The sequence below is a fragment of the Macaca nemestrina genome, chromosome 10 (genome assembly GCF_043159975.1).
Source record: "Macaca nemestrina isolate mMacNem1 chromosome 10, mMacNem.hap1, whole genome shotgun sequence".
Classification (NCBI taxonomy): domain Eukaryota; kingdom Metazoa; phylum Chordata; class Mammalia; order Primates; family Cercopithecidae; genus Macaca; species Macaca nemestrina.
Window position 1 is genome coordinate 126479728 of NC_092134.1, and position 18076 is coordinate 126497803.

At 37.3% G+C, this 18076-nt stretch overlaps 1 protein-coding gene across 2 annotated transcripts in view; it reads right to left on the minus strand.

Moving 5' to 3' along the window:
- LOC105481666 (protein tyrosine phosphatase receptor type O) overlaps positions 1 to 18076 on the minus strand; it is a 273785-nt gene that overhangs the window by 106249 nt on the left and 149460 nt on the right. For both annotated transcript variants that reach the window (XM_011741389.3, XM_011741385.3), the window contains exon 2: positions 10056 to 10329. In XM_011741389.3, the coding sequence (XP_011739691.1) occupies positions 10056 to 10329 (274 nt within the window). The remainder of the gene's footprint in view (positions 1 to 10055; positions 10330 to 18076) is intronic.

An 18076-nucleotide genomic window follows, 5' to 3' on the forward strand; every position in this document is an offset into this window, starting at 1 on the left:
GACCAGCCTGGACTGGACAGAGAAATGGAGTTGTTGGACAAGGTGAATCATTTAATATCTTTGTTCATTACTTTCTTGTCCACAGATGTTTTAATTTTTCAATTAAATAAAGTCTTAGAAAATGTAGTTGAAATTCCCCCATGTAACTTACCCAAACCCCATTCTTTTCCCACCATGACCAGAAGTAAATTATTATTCTGAATCTGGTATTTATCTTCTCATGCATGTTTTTTAAACATGTATTTGTAAGTATCCAACATTGTTTCATGTTTTAAATTATTATGTAAATTATCATAACTATCCTGCAGCTTGTTTTTATTGTCTAACATTGTTTTAAGATTTATCACTCTTTATACAAGAACACCTAAACATTTTATTTTAGTGTCCATTTTGCAACTATACAACCCACACAATATATACCTGTTATTATTTTAGTAGAGTAATTGCTTTCAATTATTCACTCTTACAAATAATGCTGCAATAAATGTTTGCAGCATGTCTCTTTAGGTGGCAAATCCTGGATAGTAGGGTCTACACATCATCTGTATCAGATATTCTTAGAAAGTTTTCTAACTAGATTAGGGCAATTTATATATCTATTAGCAGTGTATGATAGTTCCTCTTTCTCCGTATTATTTTCCAACGTTCGCTGATACCAGTCTTCTTAATTTTTGCCACTCTGAGGTGTGTGAAATTTTGTCTCTTTGTTTTAATTTCCTGCTCATGGAGATTAATTATTTTTTCTTATGTTTTTTGGTCAATCAGCTTTCCTTTTCTTAGAATTGTTAAATTCTTTTGCCTGTTTTGGGGTTCTTTTTCCATCTGCTCCTGCTAATTTGTAACACGATCTTTGTCATATACCATATTCCCATTGTCATTTTTTAAAATTGTGTCCTGGACTTTCCTTCTGGATTCACCTTTTTTCTTGCTGAAATCTGTCTATTAACAGTTCTTTAACGCAGAGCTGTAGGTGTTAAGTTCTCTAGGCTTTGTATATTAGAAAATTTATTTATTTTATGTTTATTCTTAATGTGGTTTATTCTTGATGTATCTGGGTATAAAATTCTAGGTAGACAGGTATTTTCGTCAGTACTTTGACGATGTTGTTTTTTTGTTTTCTTTCACCAGTTATTGCAGAAGGGAAGACTTCTGTCAGTAGAATAGTCATTCCTTTGTAGATACTTTGCTTTTTTCCTCTTGTACCTTTCAAGCTTATTTATTTATTTTCATTTAGCCTTAATAATCTGATGATACATAATAGCAATAATATAGCATTATATATTTAGGCATGGTTTTAGTTTTGAATTACTCTATTAGGTACTTAGTTGGAATGCTCTGTCAGTCTGTGAATTCATGTCATTCTTCAAGTCTTGGAAATTCTCATAATAATCTCTCCAAATATTGTGCCCACCATTCCCTCCTTATTTTTCATGAATCCTTAAGCCTTCTTAGCTAGAGCCTTTCCCACTTCCATGCCTGTGAATTGCCTCACTGTGCTGTATTATGGGCAAATTGCATGGTACTATCCTTCAATTTACTAGCTCTTTGTAATTGTTATCAGTATAGAATTTGTCCTATCTACTGAAGCTTTTCAATTAGTAAACTTTAACTTTAATCAATCAAATTAATTTTACCTTGTTTGATGAATTAAATTTTAAATTAATTTAAATGATTATGTTTTCATTTATAAAAGTTTTAATTTATTCATGTTTATTCTGTATGTTTTTATTTTATTTCTGCAAATTTTTTTGAGATAGGGTCTCATCATGTTGTCCAGCCTCGATTTGAACTGCTGGAATCAAGGGATCCTCCTGCCTGAACCTCCTGAGTAGGTGGAACTGTAGGCACAGCACTGCACTGTTTTTGCCAATTTTTTTTTTCACTAATTCCCTGGTTTCAAAAACTGGAGGCGGTTCTTATATTTATGTCCTTGAACATTATAAACATAATTAAATTTTTGTTAAATTGCTATTTAAAATACAATCTGAACAGTTATAGTTGTTTTGATATCTATCATTTTTAGCATAAGTTTTTCATGTGTTTTGAGACACAGGCTCTGGGCTCATTTGATGCTTTTTCATCTCCCCATTTCTCACTTATTATGCCTTGCTTTTAAAACAATTAAGCCATTGCATCCTGTCAGCCCACCAAAGCACCCGGTCTACAACAAGACATATGACATTATTTTGCCATTCTTAATATTGTGGATGATATAGTGGTTATCACTATAGATTCATTCACTGAGTGAGACAGTAACTAGCCTTGGACCTTGGTAGTAAGATGCATATGTGTCCTCTGCATCCTCAGGTCTTTATATATGTTTTTTTTTTTTGTTTGTAAACAGGAAGAATCTTTGCTATAAGCAGAGAGCCTGGCTCTGTGCCCTGTCTAGCATGGAGCATTTCAGTCCTTCTGACTATACTGGGGTCCAGACTCAATAGTGTCTTTTCCAGACCCAGAGCACAGAGGGCCCATTACTTCAGCCCATTTCCCCACTTTGAGTTTTTATTTTGTTTCTGGTTCTCAGAGAACTATTGTGGGTTTGGGTCTGGAAATGTGCTTCTGCTTTTCTTTTTGCTTTGTGGTAGGAGCAAAAAGTGGATGACAAGAAGAATGGACTGCATTATTTTGACAAGAAATCCTAGCCTAAGTGCCCAGTTTTTTCTTTAATAAAAAATGACATTTAGTATGATTATTTTTTCCCTCATTATGTGTCTCATATAATGAAAACTCATGTTCAAATTGAGCAATATTTTATGCCCCTTAATTATCTTTGAATCATTCACGAGAGATCATGAATAGGAAAGTTTTGAAAGTTCTGGATGTGACTATCTCAGAGAAGAGACAAAGAAATAAAAGCAAATGTGGAGCACATACTGTTTAAAGAAAACAAAAGTAGCTCTGTATTACTTATTAAATGCTAACTGCTAAGAGTTGCTCCTTTCTGAGATTGCTCTGTTTAGCCGGACTAAAGAATTAAAACTAAAGAAGCAATTGTGTTCATGTTCAGTAACCTCTGATGTGACCAACTGAGGAATGTGTCTCTTCCAGCCAAGTTCTCTTGAGAGAGAGGATCTGGGATTAGACCCTCACTTCTGATGGCAGGCACAGGGAAAAGGGACTGGACTGAGACCACAGCTACTGTTTGGTGTTTAGATGATGATTTGAGAGCTGACCTGGCACCTCAGCTACATCGAAGCATACCAGTGAAGTAGGTCTGGCAGCAGTGGCTGCCCATGGTCCAAGCTAGGTGGTGACCATCACACCCAGTACCTTAGTTCAAGTCCTCATCATTTCTTTCCTCGAGCGTTTCAACAACTTGCTAAATTATTCTCCCTGCCTCCATTCTCCCCTTAATTTTCTTACTCATTTCTGCTCAAAATTTCAATGTCTGTAGGCTACTTGATATTCTCACTTTAGTCAAAATCTTTGTCCTAAACCAGTCACCTCCATCTCACTGATATTTCCCTGCCCAATCTGTCTCAATCTCCTTCACTTCTGACACCTCGAGTAACTTTCTATTTAGTGCCATTGATACATATTATATTGATTGATCCTGTACTGCATGCTTTGTTAAGGAGCTTACTTTGCATTATTTTATAATGCCCCCCACCAAGTAGGTACTCTAATTATCCCAATATTACATATTATAATGATATGACAGATCAAGTGAGCAAACTACAGTCCACAAAGCCAAATCTGTTCTGCCACCTGTTTTTGTCTGACTTTTAAGCTAAGAAAGGCTTTTACATTTTTAGATGTTGGACCTAAACAAAAGAAGAATAGTATCTCATGGCACATGAAAATTATATAAAAAATCAAATGTTGGTGTCTCTAAATAAAGTTTAGTTATAACATAGTCATGATAATTTGTTTATGTATCGTGTGTGGCTGCTGTTGTTTGCAACAGCAGAGTTGTGTAGTTGCAATATAGACTGTATGGCCATTAAAGCATAACACATTTATTATCTAAGACTTCATAGAAAAAGTTTGCTAACCCCTAGAACGAATTATAGATTTGAAAACTAAGATTTAGAGAAAGTAATCATCTGCCCAAGGCTATACATATGGTTGAACGACTACCCCAAATACTTGCTTTACTCGCTTGATAATTTTTCAATTCCAATGCAGGATTCAGGATCTCTTGGCTTGCAGCTCTGCTACAAGAGAGCTTTCCCCATTCAAATCCTATTATGTAATTTCTCCCTCATCACTTATAGGTTAAAGTCTAAATTCCTTTGCAAGGTACTTAAAGTTCTTCAACATTTCTAGCCACCTTTCTTGTTATTTTCTGGAACAGCTAACACTTGCCATCTTAACTTCTTGCAGTTACCAAGTGTGCCACACTATGTATGCCTCCATGATTTGCATATATGATTCCATTTCACTCTGTAACACTTTCTATTCTTTATTCTTTTGGTAAATTTTCCTTCGTTTTTTAATGATTGTTTCTTCTGTGCTGCCTTCCCAGTGCTCCCTAGGAAGGCAAGGCAGTCTCTTTCACATAATTCTTTCAGTGTCAGAGGCATTTGAACCACGGGAACCCCATCTTGAATAGGGACTGGGTAAAATAAGGCTGAGACCTACTGGGGTGGACCTTGGTGATAAAACAGGTTGCAGTAAAGAAGCTGGCCAAACCCCACCAAAACCAAGATGGCGATGAGAGTGACCTCTGGTTGTCCTCACTGGCTCATTGTTCGCTAATTATAATACATTAACATGCTAAGAGACACCCACCAGTGCCACGATAGTTTACAAATGCCATGGCGATGTCAGGAAGTTATTCTATATGGTCTAAAAGGGGCAGGAACCCTCAGTTTTGGGAATTGTCCACCCTTTTGGGAAAACTCATGAATAATCCACCCCCTTGTTTAGCATGTAATCAAGAAATAACCATAAAAATGGGCAACCAGCAGTCCTTGGGACTGCCTAAGGAGTAGCCATTCTTTCATTCCTTTACTTTCTTAATGAACTTGCTTTTGCTTTGCACTGTGCACTTGCCCTGAATTCTTTCTTGCCTGAGATCCAAGAATCCTATCTTGGGGGTCTGGATTGGGACCCCTTTCTGGTTACAATAGCAGTTATCATATTATTTGCAATGGTTTTTATTTGTCTCTTCCACTATAGTATAACATCTTTGATTATGAGTATTTTTATCTATCTTTATTTCTTTGGTACCTAGGACATGGCACAGAGAATGTACCTGATAACTAAAATAAAAACTCATGAATTATTTTTATTTAGAATAGGTCTGTATAGAATATTATATTTGTAGAGTGTCTCCTTGTGTATTCTTTAGTGTGTACAACCAGTATCTGTAGAACTTCACTGACACGTGACACAGCTGTGTGTATGTGACATTTCCTCAATTTCCAAGCAACTGATTCCAGGTATCCTTTTACCTGCTGAGAAACTACCCCTTCCCTCTGAAGTGCATGCAATATACTGAAGGTTCTCAATCAATTAAATATTAATGAGATGTCACAGCCTAAGGGTTGTGAAATTCTTTTGAACTGGCCAAATGACTCTGCTATGCCAAATCTATTCTTTGACATGTTTTTCAGCTTTCTCTAAGAGTGACAGACTCAGAACAACTATAGTGAAATATCAAAGGACTGCCCTGGGGCCAATTGCTTTGTCATTACTTATTTCATCAAGACAAGCATCTAACACACAATAAATGACTGCTACAAAGGTACTCTCTTATTCTCAAGAGAAATATGTCAACTCTATGAGGAGATACTACAAATGTTTTCCAAACTTGTTTAAAAAGCTTTCAGTTAGAAAAATAAAGATGGCAAAAACACATCATTAACTGACAGATAATGTTAGTTTCAGAGCTCAAAAGTTATCTGAGTCATCATGTACTTTAATTCCCTCTCTTATGAAGGTGGAAGCTGAAACCCAAATGTCACTAAATGCCAGCTCATGCCTAATGTCACAGAAATATTTGTGCACTAATCCCCACTTCTTATATTCCCAACTTATTATCGCTCCTTAAATTTGGGATAATGTAATGGAGCCTTTAACAATGGGGTACAAGACAATATTCGATAGGCCATCATGAATTAATTTTACTCTTTGGAAATCAATACGTGTTTCCTCTTCCCCTTAACATGTAGAAAGCCCCAGGACAACATCACTTCTTCTCTAACTCAACAAGCAAAAGCCATGTAATCCACGAAATCATAACTATTCTTGAGGTTACGGGAGAGGTGAGGTAGCAAGTCAACCAAGTAATATGAATTGCAAGGCGTGAACAACCCCTCTGGAGATAGGCGACACACTATTTCACCTTTTGGCAAAGCACAGCAGGAAGAGGATACAACATTGAAGCAGGTAAGAAGAAAGCAGCTCCAATTTTAATGGATTCATAAAGGCTAAGTATGGTCTAAATGGATGCATAGAATTGCTCTGTCCAATATGGTGGTTATTAGCTACATGGAGATATTTAAATAAAATTTTAAATGAACTAAAACTAATTAAAATTAAAAATTAGTGGCTACTATGTTGGACAATATGGATATAGAACATTTCTATCATCCCGAAGTTCTGGGTCACCACTAGTCTAGACTAACTGGGAGACACAGACACAAATAGAGTCTACTGTGTCTCTCTCGCTTTCCCTTTGGGCCTCTACCCCATGCTCATGAGGACTACCAGAGGCAGTCTCATAAATATAGGGACTGGAGAGAGCCTCCTTCTGGGGGGTTGGGGATCGGTGTGGGAGGCGACAGGCATGCAGATGATAATTGAAACCACTAAGAGGCCAACAAGAAAACTTACTTCCCTGGACCTTTCCTGAATACAAACCTTAATGTATTGTGGAGGGGCAGAAAAATCTTTCCCTTCCAGTTCTCAGGAAAAGATCCCTTCTTTTGAAGGGTGAATAGAAACAAAAGACGCCTGTTCCTGGGAGAGGAGCAGAAACTCTTTTGGGCCCAGAGTCCTACGTTGATACAAAGTAGAGTATCAGTGGTTCTGCTACCACTGGAGAAGAGGCAGGAAACTCTCTGACCCACAGATTTAATGTAGAATTTCAGTGTCAGTGTAATTTGAGGGGTAAAAATGTCAAGAATGTCCCATCTAATGTCACAGGGTCTGCCTAAGCCTGAGACTGGATCATGAGAACCAAGAACATCTTCTGTCCCCGCCAAAAAGTTAGCGATGAGAGAAAAACAAGAGCAGTCTATTGCTGGGGGAGCTCTTCTGTGGTGCCGATGTTCAGGGCTTGCTGCATACTGAGGGTGGAACTGAAACACTGAGAAATACCCTCTACCACTCCTGGCAGCCTACCATGGGAAGAACTGGAAATCTGTGATGAACAGAAGGTGTCTAATACTTTAAACCCAGCTCAACTATTGACTAGATCTACTCACTGCTCATTCTACCTAACAGCCTAGCAATATGGTAAATTCAAATTCAACCATAGAAATAATTGTATTATATTATAATAATAAATATTAATAATTACATGTATATTGTCTAAACCTACACATTTAAATTGCTAGTGACTAGCTACATATGGCTATTGAGCAATTAAAATTAGGCTAGTGCAGCTTTATTTTTACTTAAATTTAATTTCTGTTTCAAAGTAAAAAAATGGGTAAATTTGTATATTGATTATATGTTGAAATAATATTTTGAATGTAATGGATTAAGTAAACCATGTTATTAAAATTGATTTCACCTTTTTAAAAAGCATTTTAATATGTCTACCAGAAAATCTACTATTACATATGGGGTTAACATTCTCTTTTTATTGGATAGTGCTGTCCTAAGTACTCCAGTTAAAAGACAGAGATTTTTAGATTGGAAAAAAAAAAAAACAAGACTCGACTCTGTGCTGTCTACAGGAAACCGTTTTACATGTAAAGACAGAAGTAGGCTGAAAGCAAAAGCATGGATTAAGTATGCCACACAAACACTTAAAAAAGAAAACTAAAATGACTATTTTAATATCAGACAAAAGGGAAATTAACACAAGGCATATTGCTTGGAATATAGAGGGACATTACATATATTCAAAAGGGTCAGTTTATCAAGAAGACACAGCAATCTTAAAAGTTTTTGCACCTAATAACAACAGAGCTTCAAAATATGTAAAGCATAAACCAAAATAAGTGAAAGGAGAAATAGACAAATTTACAGTTACAGGTGGAGACTTTCAGATTCCTCTACCAGTCATTATTAGAAAAAATAAACAGAAAATCAGTAAGGATATAGAAGACTTGAACAAACAACGTGACCTGGTTGGTACTTATTGAAATTTCACCCAGGAAGTGCTCACAGAATACACAGCAAGAAAGACCATATTTGGGCCCATAAAACAAATCTCAACAATTTTCAAGTAAATGAATCATATAAAATATGTTCTCTGATCACAACAGCACTTCCTCTGGAAATCAATAAAAAAGATGTCTGCAAAATTTCCAAATGTTTGGATATTCAACACACTTGTAAGCCCTACAGGTCAAAGAAAAACATCACAAAGGAAAATAGAATATATTTTGAATGAAACTCATCATAAATGCTAAGTGATATTCTAGAAATCTTTTAGCATCTACTTACCTATCAAATTTCTTCACGAAGGCTTAGCTAAAGGGCTGAATCATTCAGCTGCAACTGATGAGGAATGGCTGAGTGCATGCTCATAAATGTTGGATCAGCAACCGTCATTACAGTCCTAAATTTATTTTTCTTTGTGCTTTATTTTTTTTCCTGTGGATCTCTCCTATTACTTGCTCAACTAAATTGAACTAATATTTATGGATCATCTATTAAGCAAGCATAAGCCTTGGGCTAGGTGTTTATGAAATTATGGAGATAAGTAAGACAGCTTTTGATTTCAAGGAGTTTGTATTATAGGCATTATATGTCTATATCTGCTGCCTAAATCTGACTTGCAATTCGTCTTTTTCTAGAGCTTGTTTAAGACAGTATTTTACCAGGTAAGTGCTCCCTTTAATTCAGCTAATAGATTTGTTCATTATGTCTATAAACTTTGAAGGTCTTGGGTGTATACCATTCCTAATTTTTAGGACTCACTACTGATCCTGCGACTCTGCCAATGGAGACTTTAATTAATTTTTGACAGACGTATTAAAAATATGTCCTCTAGCTTGGTTCTGAGTTTTTGCTTCTTGTAGTTTGTTTCCTTTTATCCCAACAGACAATATCACTGTCTTTTCCCTTAATTATCACGAGAACAATCATGCGTAGATGGCATTTAACAAATTGCAGTTGTTGCAAAACTTGCACTGAAGAACATAAGCAAAAGGGACTTTGCTGAGCCATGGTATTGTGCTAGTGATAAACTCTGCTGTCTTACAGATATCAGTTTTTCTTCCACATGTCAACATAGACAGTAGAGTCACATCTTAATTTGACACTAGATATTAAAGTCAGTGAGTAAAGTGAAAAAAAATCACATGGAGTTAAAACCATTCCTAAAAATTTCCCAATGTCAGCCTTAGTTCTATATGATGGACTCATGAAGGTTAAAATGCCAGTAATTTTTTTCTTGGCATTTTTTCTTGAGAAGTAGAAGGCAAAGCTATTTTGAAGACGAGGTAGGGAATAACAAGTGATAAATAAATATATCTTTTTCTTTCTCTCAGCCAAAGACCTATACCTGAATTTGAGCAGGCTAAATAGGGGTATCAGTTCGTTGTCCCCAAACTGAATTGCTAAATATGAGAGTACGTGCTCTGGAAAAAATAGACAAGTTATGATGACATTATTAAGGAATACAGCAGAACATGACATAGTGCAATCATGAATTTGAAATTGCCATTCAGTCTCAAAATATACTCCTTCATTGAGGTTTACTTTTTTTGGTTTAAAAATATTTTTGTTATCACAAGGTAAAGAGTAAACATCAAACTCCAGCAAGAAGCTATATTGTTAATATAGCTCATAACATTGGATCTATGTCACTTGGCGTCAAGGCAAGTGATTTTGCCATTCTGGGTGGCTTCTCTCAATTCAAGCTACATGAGAAGAAACAGGGGAACAATAAGAAGAAACGGGACAATATTACACATGATGCTTACTTGTTAACACAGTGATTGATCTGGATGGCTTGGTCACCACATTTCCATTTACCACTACCAGAGTGATTATATAATAAAGGCCATGATAACTGGCCTTAAAAACAACAGGAGGAGGCAAAGTGCTGTTGAATTCCTCAAATTCGAAGAAATAATTTTTGGATTCACCAGTTATCTTCACAACATACACAGATGCTGGACTGATGACGTCTGAAGTTTCTAATGAGACAACGATGTTATTATCATCTTGGACAGTTACATGGAAAGCTGTAGCGTTCTGTTGAAAGAAAGAGAAAAAAAGAGATGGAGGTTATATTCAGATAATTGGCAATAAAGTCATACTAAGATAATTTTTACATATTGTATATCATAAACTAATGTTTATGATAAGCCTTATTTCTTAAAATAGAGTTACATAGGTATTTTAGTTACACAAGGAAAATCAAAAAGAGATTATCCTTCTTAGGACTAATAATCTTCTCAGGGTTTTACTTTGAGGATTTTTTTCCACTGAAGCTGCTTCCAGTTTATGGACAATGTCATGTAATAAACAAAATAAACATCTTGTGGAGGATTAAATAATGCATGAGTCATTTTGACACTCAAGTTCTAGGGAAGTTCTTGGTTTCAACTGTGCTGGCAAAGTTACATGGTTTAAAGAAGTACTCTTTTTACTTTAGAGGGAGTGATGCTAGGAGAACATATCAAGGCAGTTATTTCCTCTCTTTCCTGTCACCTGCTAGTTCTGAAGATGATAAAAAAAAGTCAGGATTGAGAAACTGGTGTTGATGCTTGTCATTAAAGATTAACCAGCATAATCTCTTAAAGATGAAGGAAGCTACATTAGTGAGGAAGGGATCAGATGGAAGATCTGAAGGTGTCTACGGGATCAGCAGTTGATGGACTTTTTAAAAACTTTGCTCCAAGTCTCCAGATATATGTTTATGGACAATATCTGGAAAGTCATCCGTGGAATTGGTTAAATATTCCTCCCTGATTCTGTCTCAGACTCCACAGGCAGAATTAATCTTTCTTTTTGGTCTCAGACAAGACTCATGTACTTTGTACCACATGCTTGTGTTTAATTTATCTTCTAGGTGTGTAGTGCCCCAGGTGAGTAAGTTACTCACTGCAATGGGCCTCAAATTTCTCTTCTATAGTAGCAGGATGGAAAAATTGCTGAAACTCATTAAGGATCTACTGGGATCCAACCACTATCCCAGGTGCTCTCTATATAAAAATATCACGTTTAATATTGAAAATAACCTCCTGATATAGGTATTGTTATTTTTAATCTCACTTTGTAGCTGAGGAAACTGAGGCTCAGAAACATAAAGTCACTTGCCTATAGTCACAAGTACAAAAAATCAGCCTAATTATTGTTCCACATGTTAATTTGTCTTCATCTCCTAACTTACTTTCCTAACACCGAGTCTGTCACATAACACATAACACGTAACTGGTAAGTTTCTGTTACATCAGTGAAGGAATGGCTGATTGAATCAATGATATATGGGCATTTGCCTCTAACAAATTACTCAATTTATTGATTTTGGTTTTATTATTCTTATTTTTAATTGATATATAACAATTTTACATATTTGTGTGGTACCGTGTGATATTTTGATACATATATACATTGCATAATGAGCAAATTAGGGTAATTAGCATATCAACCACATCAAATATTTATCATTTTTTTGTGTTGGGAACATTCAAAATCCGCTTTTCTAGCTATTTGAAAATACACGATAAAGTGTTAATATAGTCCCCCTATAGTACTATAGTGCATTACAACTTATTCCTCCTGTCTAGGTATACTTTTGTGTCCCTTAACCAGCCTTTGGCTGTCCCCCTCTCTCTCCCTTCCTTGACTCTAGTAATGACTTCTGCTAGAGCAACTTGCAAGTTTTTTTTAGCATTCACATGTGAGTAAAAACATGGTATTTATCTTCCAGTGCTTGGGTTATTTCACTTGATATAATGTCCTTTGGGTTCATCCATGTGGTTGCAAATGACAATTTCCTTTTTGTTTTAAGGCTGAATGATATTCCATATATATATTTACATATATATACATATATATACACACATAATCTTTTCCTTATCCATTCATCCTCTGATGGACACTTAAGTTGATTCTGTATCTTGCCTCCTGTGAAGACTGCTGCAATAGACATGGGAGTGCAGAGAAATCATCAACATACTGATTTCCTTTCCTTTGGATAGATACCCAGTAGTGGGATTGCTGGATCATATGGTAGTTCTATTTTTAGGTTTTTGAGGAACCTCCATACTGTTTTCCATAATGGCTGAACTAATTTACATTTCCACCAACAGTTTAACTTATTGATTTTGGTTTCTCACATATTTTCAGCAACCAAATGAAGCACACAGTATACATCACTACTCTCCAAGAGGCTTCATAGACCAAAAAATGTACTGACTTTTTCTTCTTATTTTATTTGTTAGAAATCCAGTGTTTACAGGCCCTAGTACTTATAAAGAATGTCTGGCATAAACAAATTTAATTCTGTCTTAACACTGAATAGACTAAATTGTGTTCCCGATAATCTCATCATATTGGACCATAAGTCCTCTAAGGTCAGGAACTGCATGTTATTTCCAGCTGCGTCTCCAGCTCTAGGATTAGTACCTGGTATATGCTAAGTGCTTTTGATGTGGGTGATCCTAGGCAGATTTCTGTAATATGAGCTAGGCATTGAGAATGAACTTTTAAAATGTCCCTTTATTGGACTATGTCATGTAATAAACAAAATAAACATCTTGTGAAGGAGTCAATAATGAATGAAAGTCGTTTTGACACTTAGGTTCTAGGGAAGTTCTTGGTTTCAGCTATGCTGGTGAAATTACATGTTTTAAAAAAATATGAGTGAGGCTGTGGCGTCCTAGAAAAATTCTAGGAGAATGTATCAAGGCAGTTATTCCAGACACATGGGCATGTTTCTAACATTGAGCAATGTACTTCTGGGATCAAACACAAAATATGAGCCATGCTATATTGCCAGTGGTCCAGGTGGAATTGTGAGGCTAGCCTAAAGTTCGTAAGAGCATTTCACTGTTTGGGCAAGAAGGCTAAAACATAAGCAAACAGAAAAAGAACAGAAAAAGTATTTAATGTGTTGCCTATATATGGAGCTTAACAAATGCTAGCTCTTTCCCTTCTCCATTACCCTTTTCTTTCTTTTGAATTATGCTTCTGCAAGTTATGCTTCAGTTATGGCCATGAAAGTTCCTCTCTGACTGTTCCTCCAGCAAATAATAACCATACACTCTGGACAAATTACCAAATAAACAACTAAAGACTGAATCATGAACAAAGCAGAGATTTTTGGAGGGAAGTTGACACTTGGCAGAAGGTATTGGCACCGAATGAGTTATTTTTATATCTATCTTTCTATCTATCTATCTATCTATCTATCTATCTATCTATCTATCTATCTATCTATCTGTGTCTGTCTGTGTCTGTCTGTCTGTGTGTCTGTCCATCCGTCCATCCACCCACCTGTCCATCCATCCATCTTCTATCTCAGCTTATAGCCAGAGGGCAGAGGCTTCACTCAGCACAGTGTGAGACAGCTGAAACTCTGACAAAATCTCAGTCTTTCTGGCCTGAGGCAAAAGATAAGAGAATCTTGGCAACCACCACTAATGGAAAGTGAGTGGGTGAGCCAAAACAGGGGGTCCTAAAGTCTGTCCAAACCTCAGGCTGATTCCTGAGCCATTCATAGGGTGGTCAGGCTGCAGGTAACCCAGCCAAAGCTAAAAGAATGGTCCTAAGGTTCAAGCTGCCACCCACAAAAAAGCATGTGTAGTTTTCATCCAACCAAGTGAATTTCTTGGTAAGACTAAAATATTAGTTTAATCATGAAATGTAAATATTACAGTCTTTATAACATAATACTCACAATATTCAAGAAATCGTCCAAAATTAGTCCATATACAAAGATCCAAGAAAATGTGACAAATTTTCAAGAGAAAATCCAGGTTTTGGATGTAGCCAAGTACTGTAAATCAGATATTATAACTATGCTTAATAAACTAAAAAGTATGCTCATAATGAATGAAAGGGTAGAAAATTTCACCAGAGAAATAGAAACAAAAAAAAGTAATTCTAGAACCGAACATAGTTCTGTGTTACTCAAAGGCCTTTTTTAAAAAAATCAAGAGAATCTTTGCAATATAGACATATTTGGTTTCATCCTCAGTCATTTAGTCCTACCCAATGTCCTGAAGAATACGGTCACACAACCGAAAGGAATTTAAAAATATTTAGGGCTCAAGTAATGTGCTGCCTCCACACCAAGACTGAGGGAAGACCCCTTGCCTCATGGGTGCCTGGTCTTCCCACACATTCAGCTACAGTGAACAGGACCGTGGTGATCGTCATACTCATCTAAAGAGGAGAACAGTGCAGGGCTAGTCTTCTGCATCAGGGTGAGACCAGCGCCAGATGTGCCCTACCTCCCTGTCTCCTGAAATCTCCCTCCCTGCTACTCAGTACTGATGGCATCACTCATCAAGACCAGTGTGTTCTGCTACTGTCTTGTTCCTCTGCTGAGGGAGAGAAATCTGCTCCTATCTGAGCAAGAACTTGGAGAACTTCCCTTCTAGGTTCCTTTTAGGAGAGCAAATGCTCTGACTTAGATGAAGAGATGAGATGGGCTTTGCCCCACCTACAACCTCCTCTCCCCTCCCTTCTCTTTGAAGAAAAGATCAAGAAACCTAGTGTCTCCAGTGGAGGCGAGGGAGACTCTCTATGAAGTACTGGGGAGGACAACACATAAAGGGAAAAAGTCATTATTAGATAGTAGCAATTGAGGCACAGGCTGCCATCTGTCCAGCTGGCTGACTACATGGTAAGGAAGGGCACATCCCCTCCCCTGCTAGGTTGAGGTGCTATCCATTCTCCCCCTCTTCCTCAGTTAACCCCAGAGCTTCCAATACCATGTTGGGGTTTGAGTGCCCCTCTAGAGGAAGGGCTTGTTCTATACCCAAATTGATTCCCAGGGGTTCTTTCTGAAGAAGCAAAAGGGGCTGGGGATGGGAGTGTCTGAAGGTTAAGGTAGCAACAGATGTCTTTTTCCCCTTCATAAATAATTTTTTAATTCTTACCCTCACCATCTCAGGCTTTACATATGGAAACCCTAGAATAGAGGGCTCGGGGATCTTCCGTTCCTCCTCGGAGTGGGTGAACGTGAGAGAAGGGTTTGTATTTTTAAAAATTAAATTTAATAATAGGCTACTATAACCTCCTTTTGCCTGTGGTTGTGACCTGTGCCTGTTGGCCCTTTTCTGCCAATAGGGTGAACAAAATTCTCTAACTGTTTCCTCTCCCTTCCCCATACCCAGAATAAACACACATGCACAAAGGTTCCTAATGCTTAAAAAGAAAAAATGATCTTAGATTATTACCTGTATAATGTAAATCGGGATTAACACCAATGCACATTAAGACCTGACTAAGTCAGGATCATTCACCTGTAGAATTTTTTAAAGAAAGTTGACATTTTCAACCATAGCATTTCGTCAACTAAGATTTGAAATTAATAGACTTCTATTAGTAATTCAAGCAATTGTCCGTACCCTTAATATGACTAGAAAGGTCCAGGTTGCTATCATAGATGCATGATCTCTTTTCCATTACTATACTTTCTTTTAAAACCTATTAGCTGAGGATCACAGACATCCTAGCCTCCTGCACCAAATCTAGAAGTATTGCATTGTTAATGGTTTGTGGCTCTATGAGCAGTCTGCTGTTGTACCCATACCCTCCAGCTTTGCTCTGTCAGTGTCCCAAGGGGGTGTCGAATCAATAGTGGGTGTGAACAATGAACTGAGAATGTGGGGAACAATTTTCTTGGCCATCAGAAGTATAGAACAGCTGGGTCAGGGTTGTCCCCTGCTTGGTGGAGCAGGGCGGTGCCAGTAGTCCAGGAGCAAGCCCTGAGCAATGCGCATGGGTGAGGAACATTTGTTGATGAGTGTATACTGTGGTGCTGGGTCACAGGTGTGCAAGAGATACCCATGTACCCAGAGGTTCCAGGCCTCAAAGGTAGATGGGATGCCCTCCCATCCCTGTGATGGTGCCATGGAGGCTATCAGCACAACGTGTGCTTATGATGGACAGGCCCAAAGTGCAGCGGGGGCACTTGACAGTCTAGTGAAGTCATCAGCCCCTGTTCTGGTGGGCTACTTTGCCCAAGGGTGCACCTGTTCCTGTCACTTTGTTCCCACTCGTGCTCTGAAGCTAACTCCTGCTGCTCCTGAATGCCCCCATACCCTTGCTGCTACAGCTGACCCGATGGAGTTGGATCCTCTGTTTACTAGGCACGCCAATTCTTCCTGTAGCATCATCAGTTTACTTTAGTGTGGGGAATATAATGTATTTCCTAAGGAAAGCAAAGAGCCCTCCCTCTAACCTTCCTAAGCAAAACAAAATTCACCTTAGCTCACGGTGAATACATTCCCAGGATCAAGCAGGGAACACAAGTAATATGTAGGTTGGCTTCAACATCTTCTGCCTCCTCATCTTCCCTTGCTCTTAAGGAAAATTCATCAGCATTGAAATACTTCTAAAATTCTGGCACAACAACAACAACAAGAAACAAATTAGACCCCAATTAACTAGTGCACCTGAGGTCTCCAGCAATATTTCTTAAACTTCTCATTTTCCCCCTATCATAGTGGCCTTCTCTCTTTAAACTTCTCTCTCTGCAAATTTTATCTTTTCTTCTCTTCTATCCTTTTGCTTTCCTTAGAATCTTCTATAGACAGACTTTACAAGAGGGTATCTGGAACAGCTGGGATGTCCTCATTGGATAGAGAAGACTTGAAGAAGACTTGGGAATGAGGTAAAGAAAGAGTAATCACACCCATGATAGAAGTTACTAATTGAAATACTCATTTAGTCGATACAAATTAAGAACCTACTAAGAATCACACAGTCTGCTAAGTACTGGGGATCCAAAGTCCTGCCTCCAGGAGCTGCAAGTTTGGTGGTGGTTAGTGGTTGTTTACTTACGAAATGCTTAGTGAATGGGGAATCCTGATTATAAATACGCTTTCAAATTAACTGAGAGCTGATGAAAAAATCCTTTTACTTTTAACCTATTGGAAAATTTGCCAAAGTGTTTCATTTTTCATGATAATGTTTTTTATACTAAGTGTACTTTAGGATTTATTTGGAATCTCAGAATTTTTGTGTCTCAAAGACCTAAAAATAATGATCCTTACTAATAAATCTTACTGTCAACAAATATAAATAGAAATCATATGGACATTGTGCTTCATATCTGAAAGTTGCATTTTTAGGAGAAAATGTTTATTCATATTTCCTTATTATTCACTTTTCACACAGATAGTACTGTTTGGTGCGTAATGGGAAAGTCTATTAAGCAAAATGTAGACAACTCAGGCACTGAGTATCCAGTAGCATTGAAATCTGGCTTTTAGTTCTTATTGATTATAGTGGGTGATTCACTAACTCAGAAAACAATAAGTTTAGAAGCATCAAATATGTAATTATCAATAATTTTTTCTCTATGTTTTAGCAGCCAATAACAGAAGGTGGTTGTGATAATAAGAAGAGGAGTAAATAGACTCAATTTTGTAAAGTGTTTAAGAAATATATGTCTAATGTGTGTCATGATGCTTCCTAGGCAGTAAAATCATCCAGAGAAAGGGACTAATCTTCCAAATGCTAACGACAGCTTTGGGGATGATTGTATCAGCCATGAAAATAAGCATTGGCCCATGCACTCCCAGGTTGCCAAAAATAAATCAGAGTGGGCTAATCAGATTCAGTTGGTGCAACTAATGAGAGGAAGGCAGCAGGCCAAGTGAGATCTAGGCAGTGCGCCTAAAAGAAGTGTCATCTGTGCTCTTACTTTCTACTCTGTCGTCTTTACCTTAGCTTTTCCTGGAATCTATGTTCAGGAGAAAATTCCGAGAGTATGCTGCAGGCACGTAATCCCTGCTGAGAAGTAGAGCAGGAAGGAACA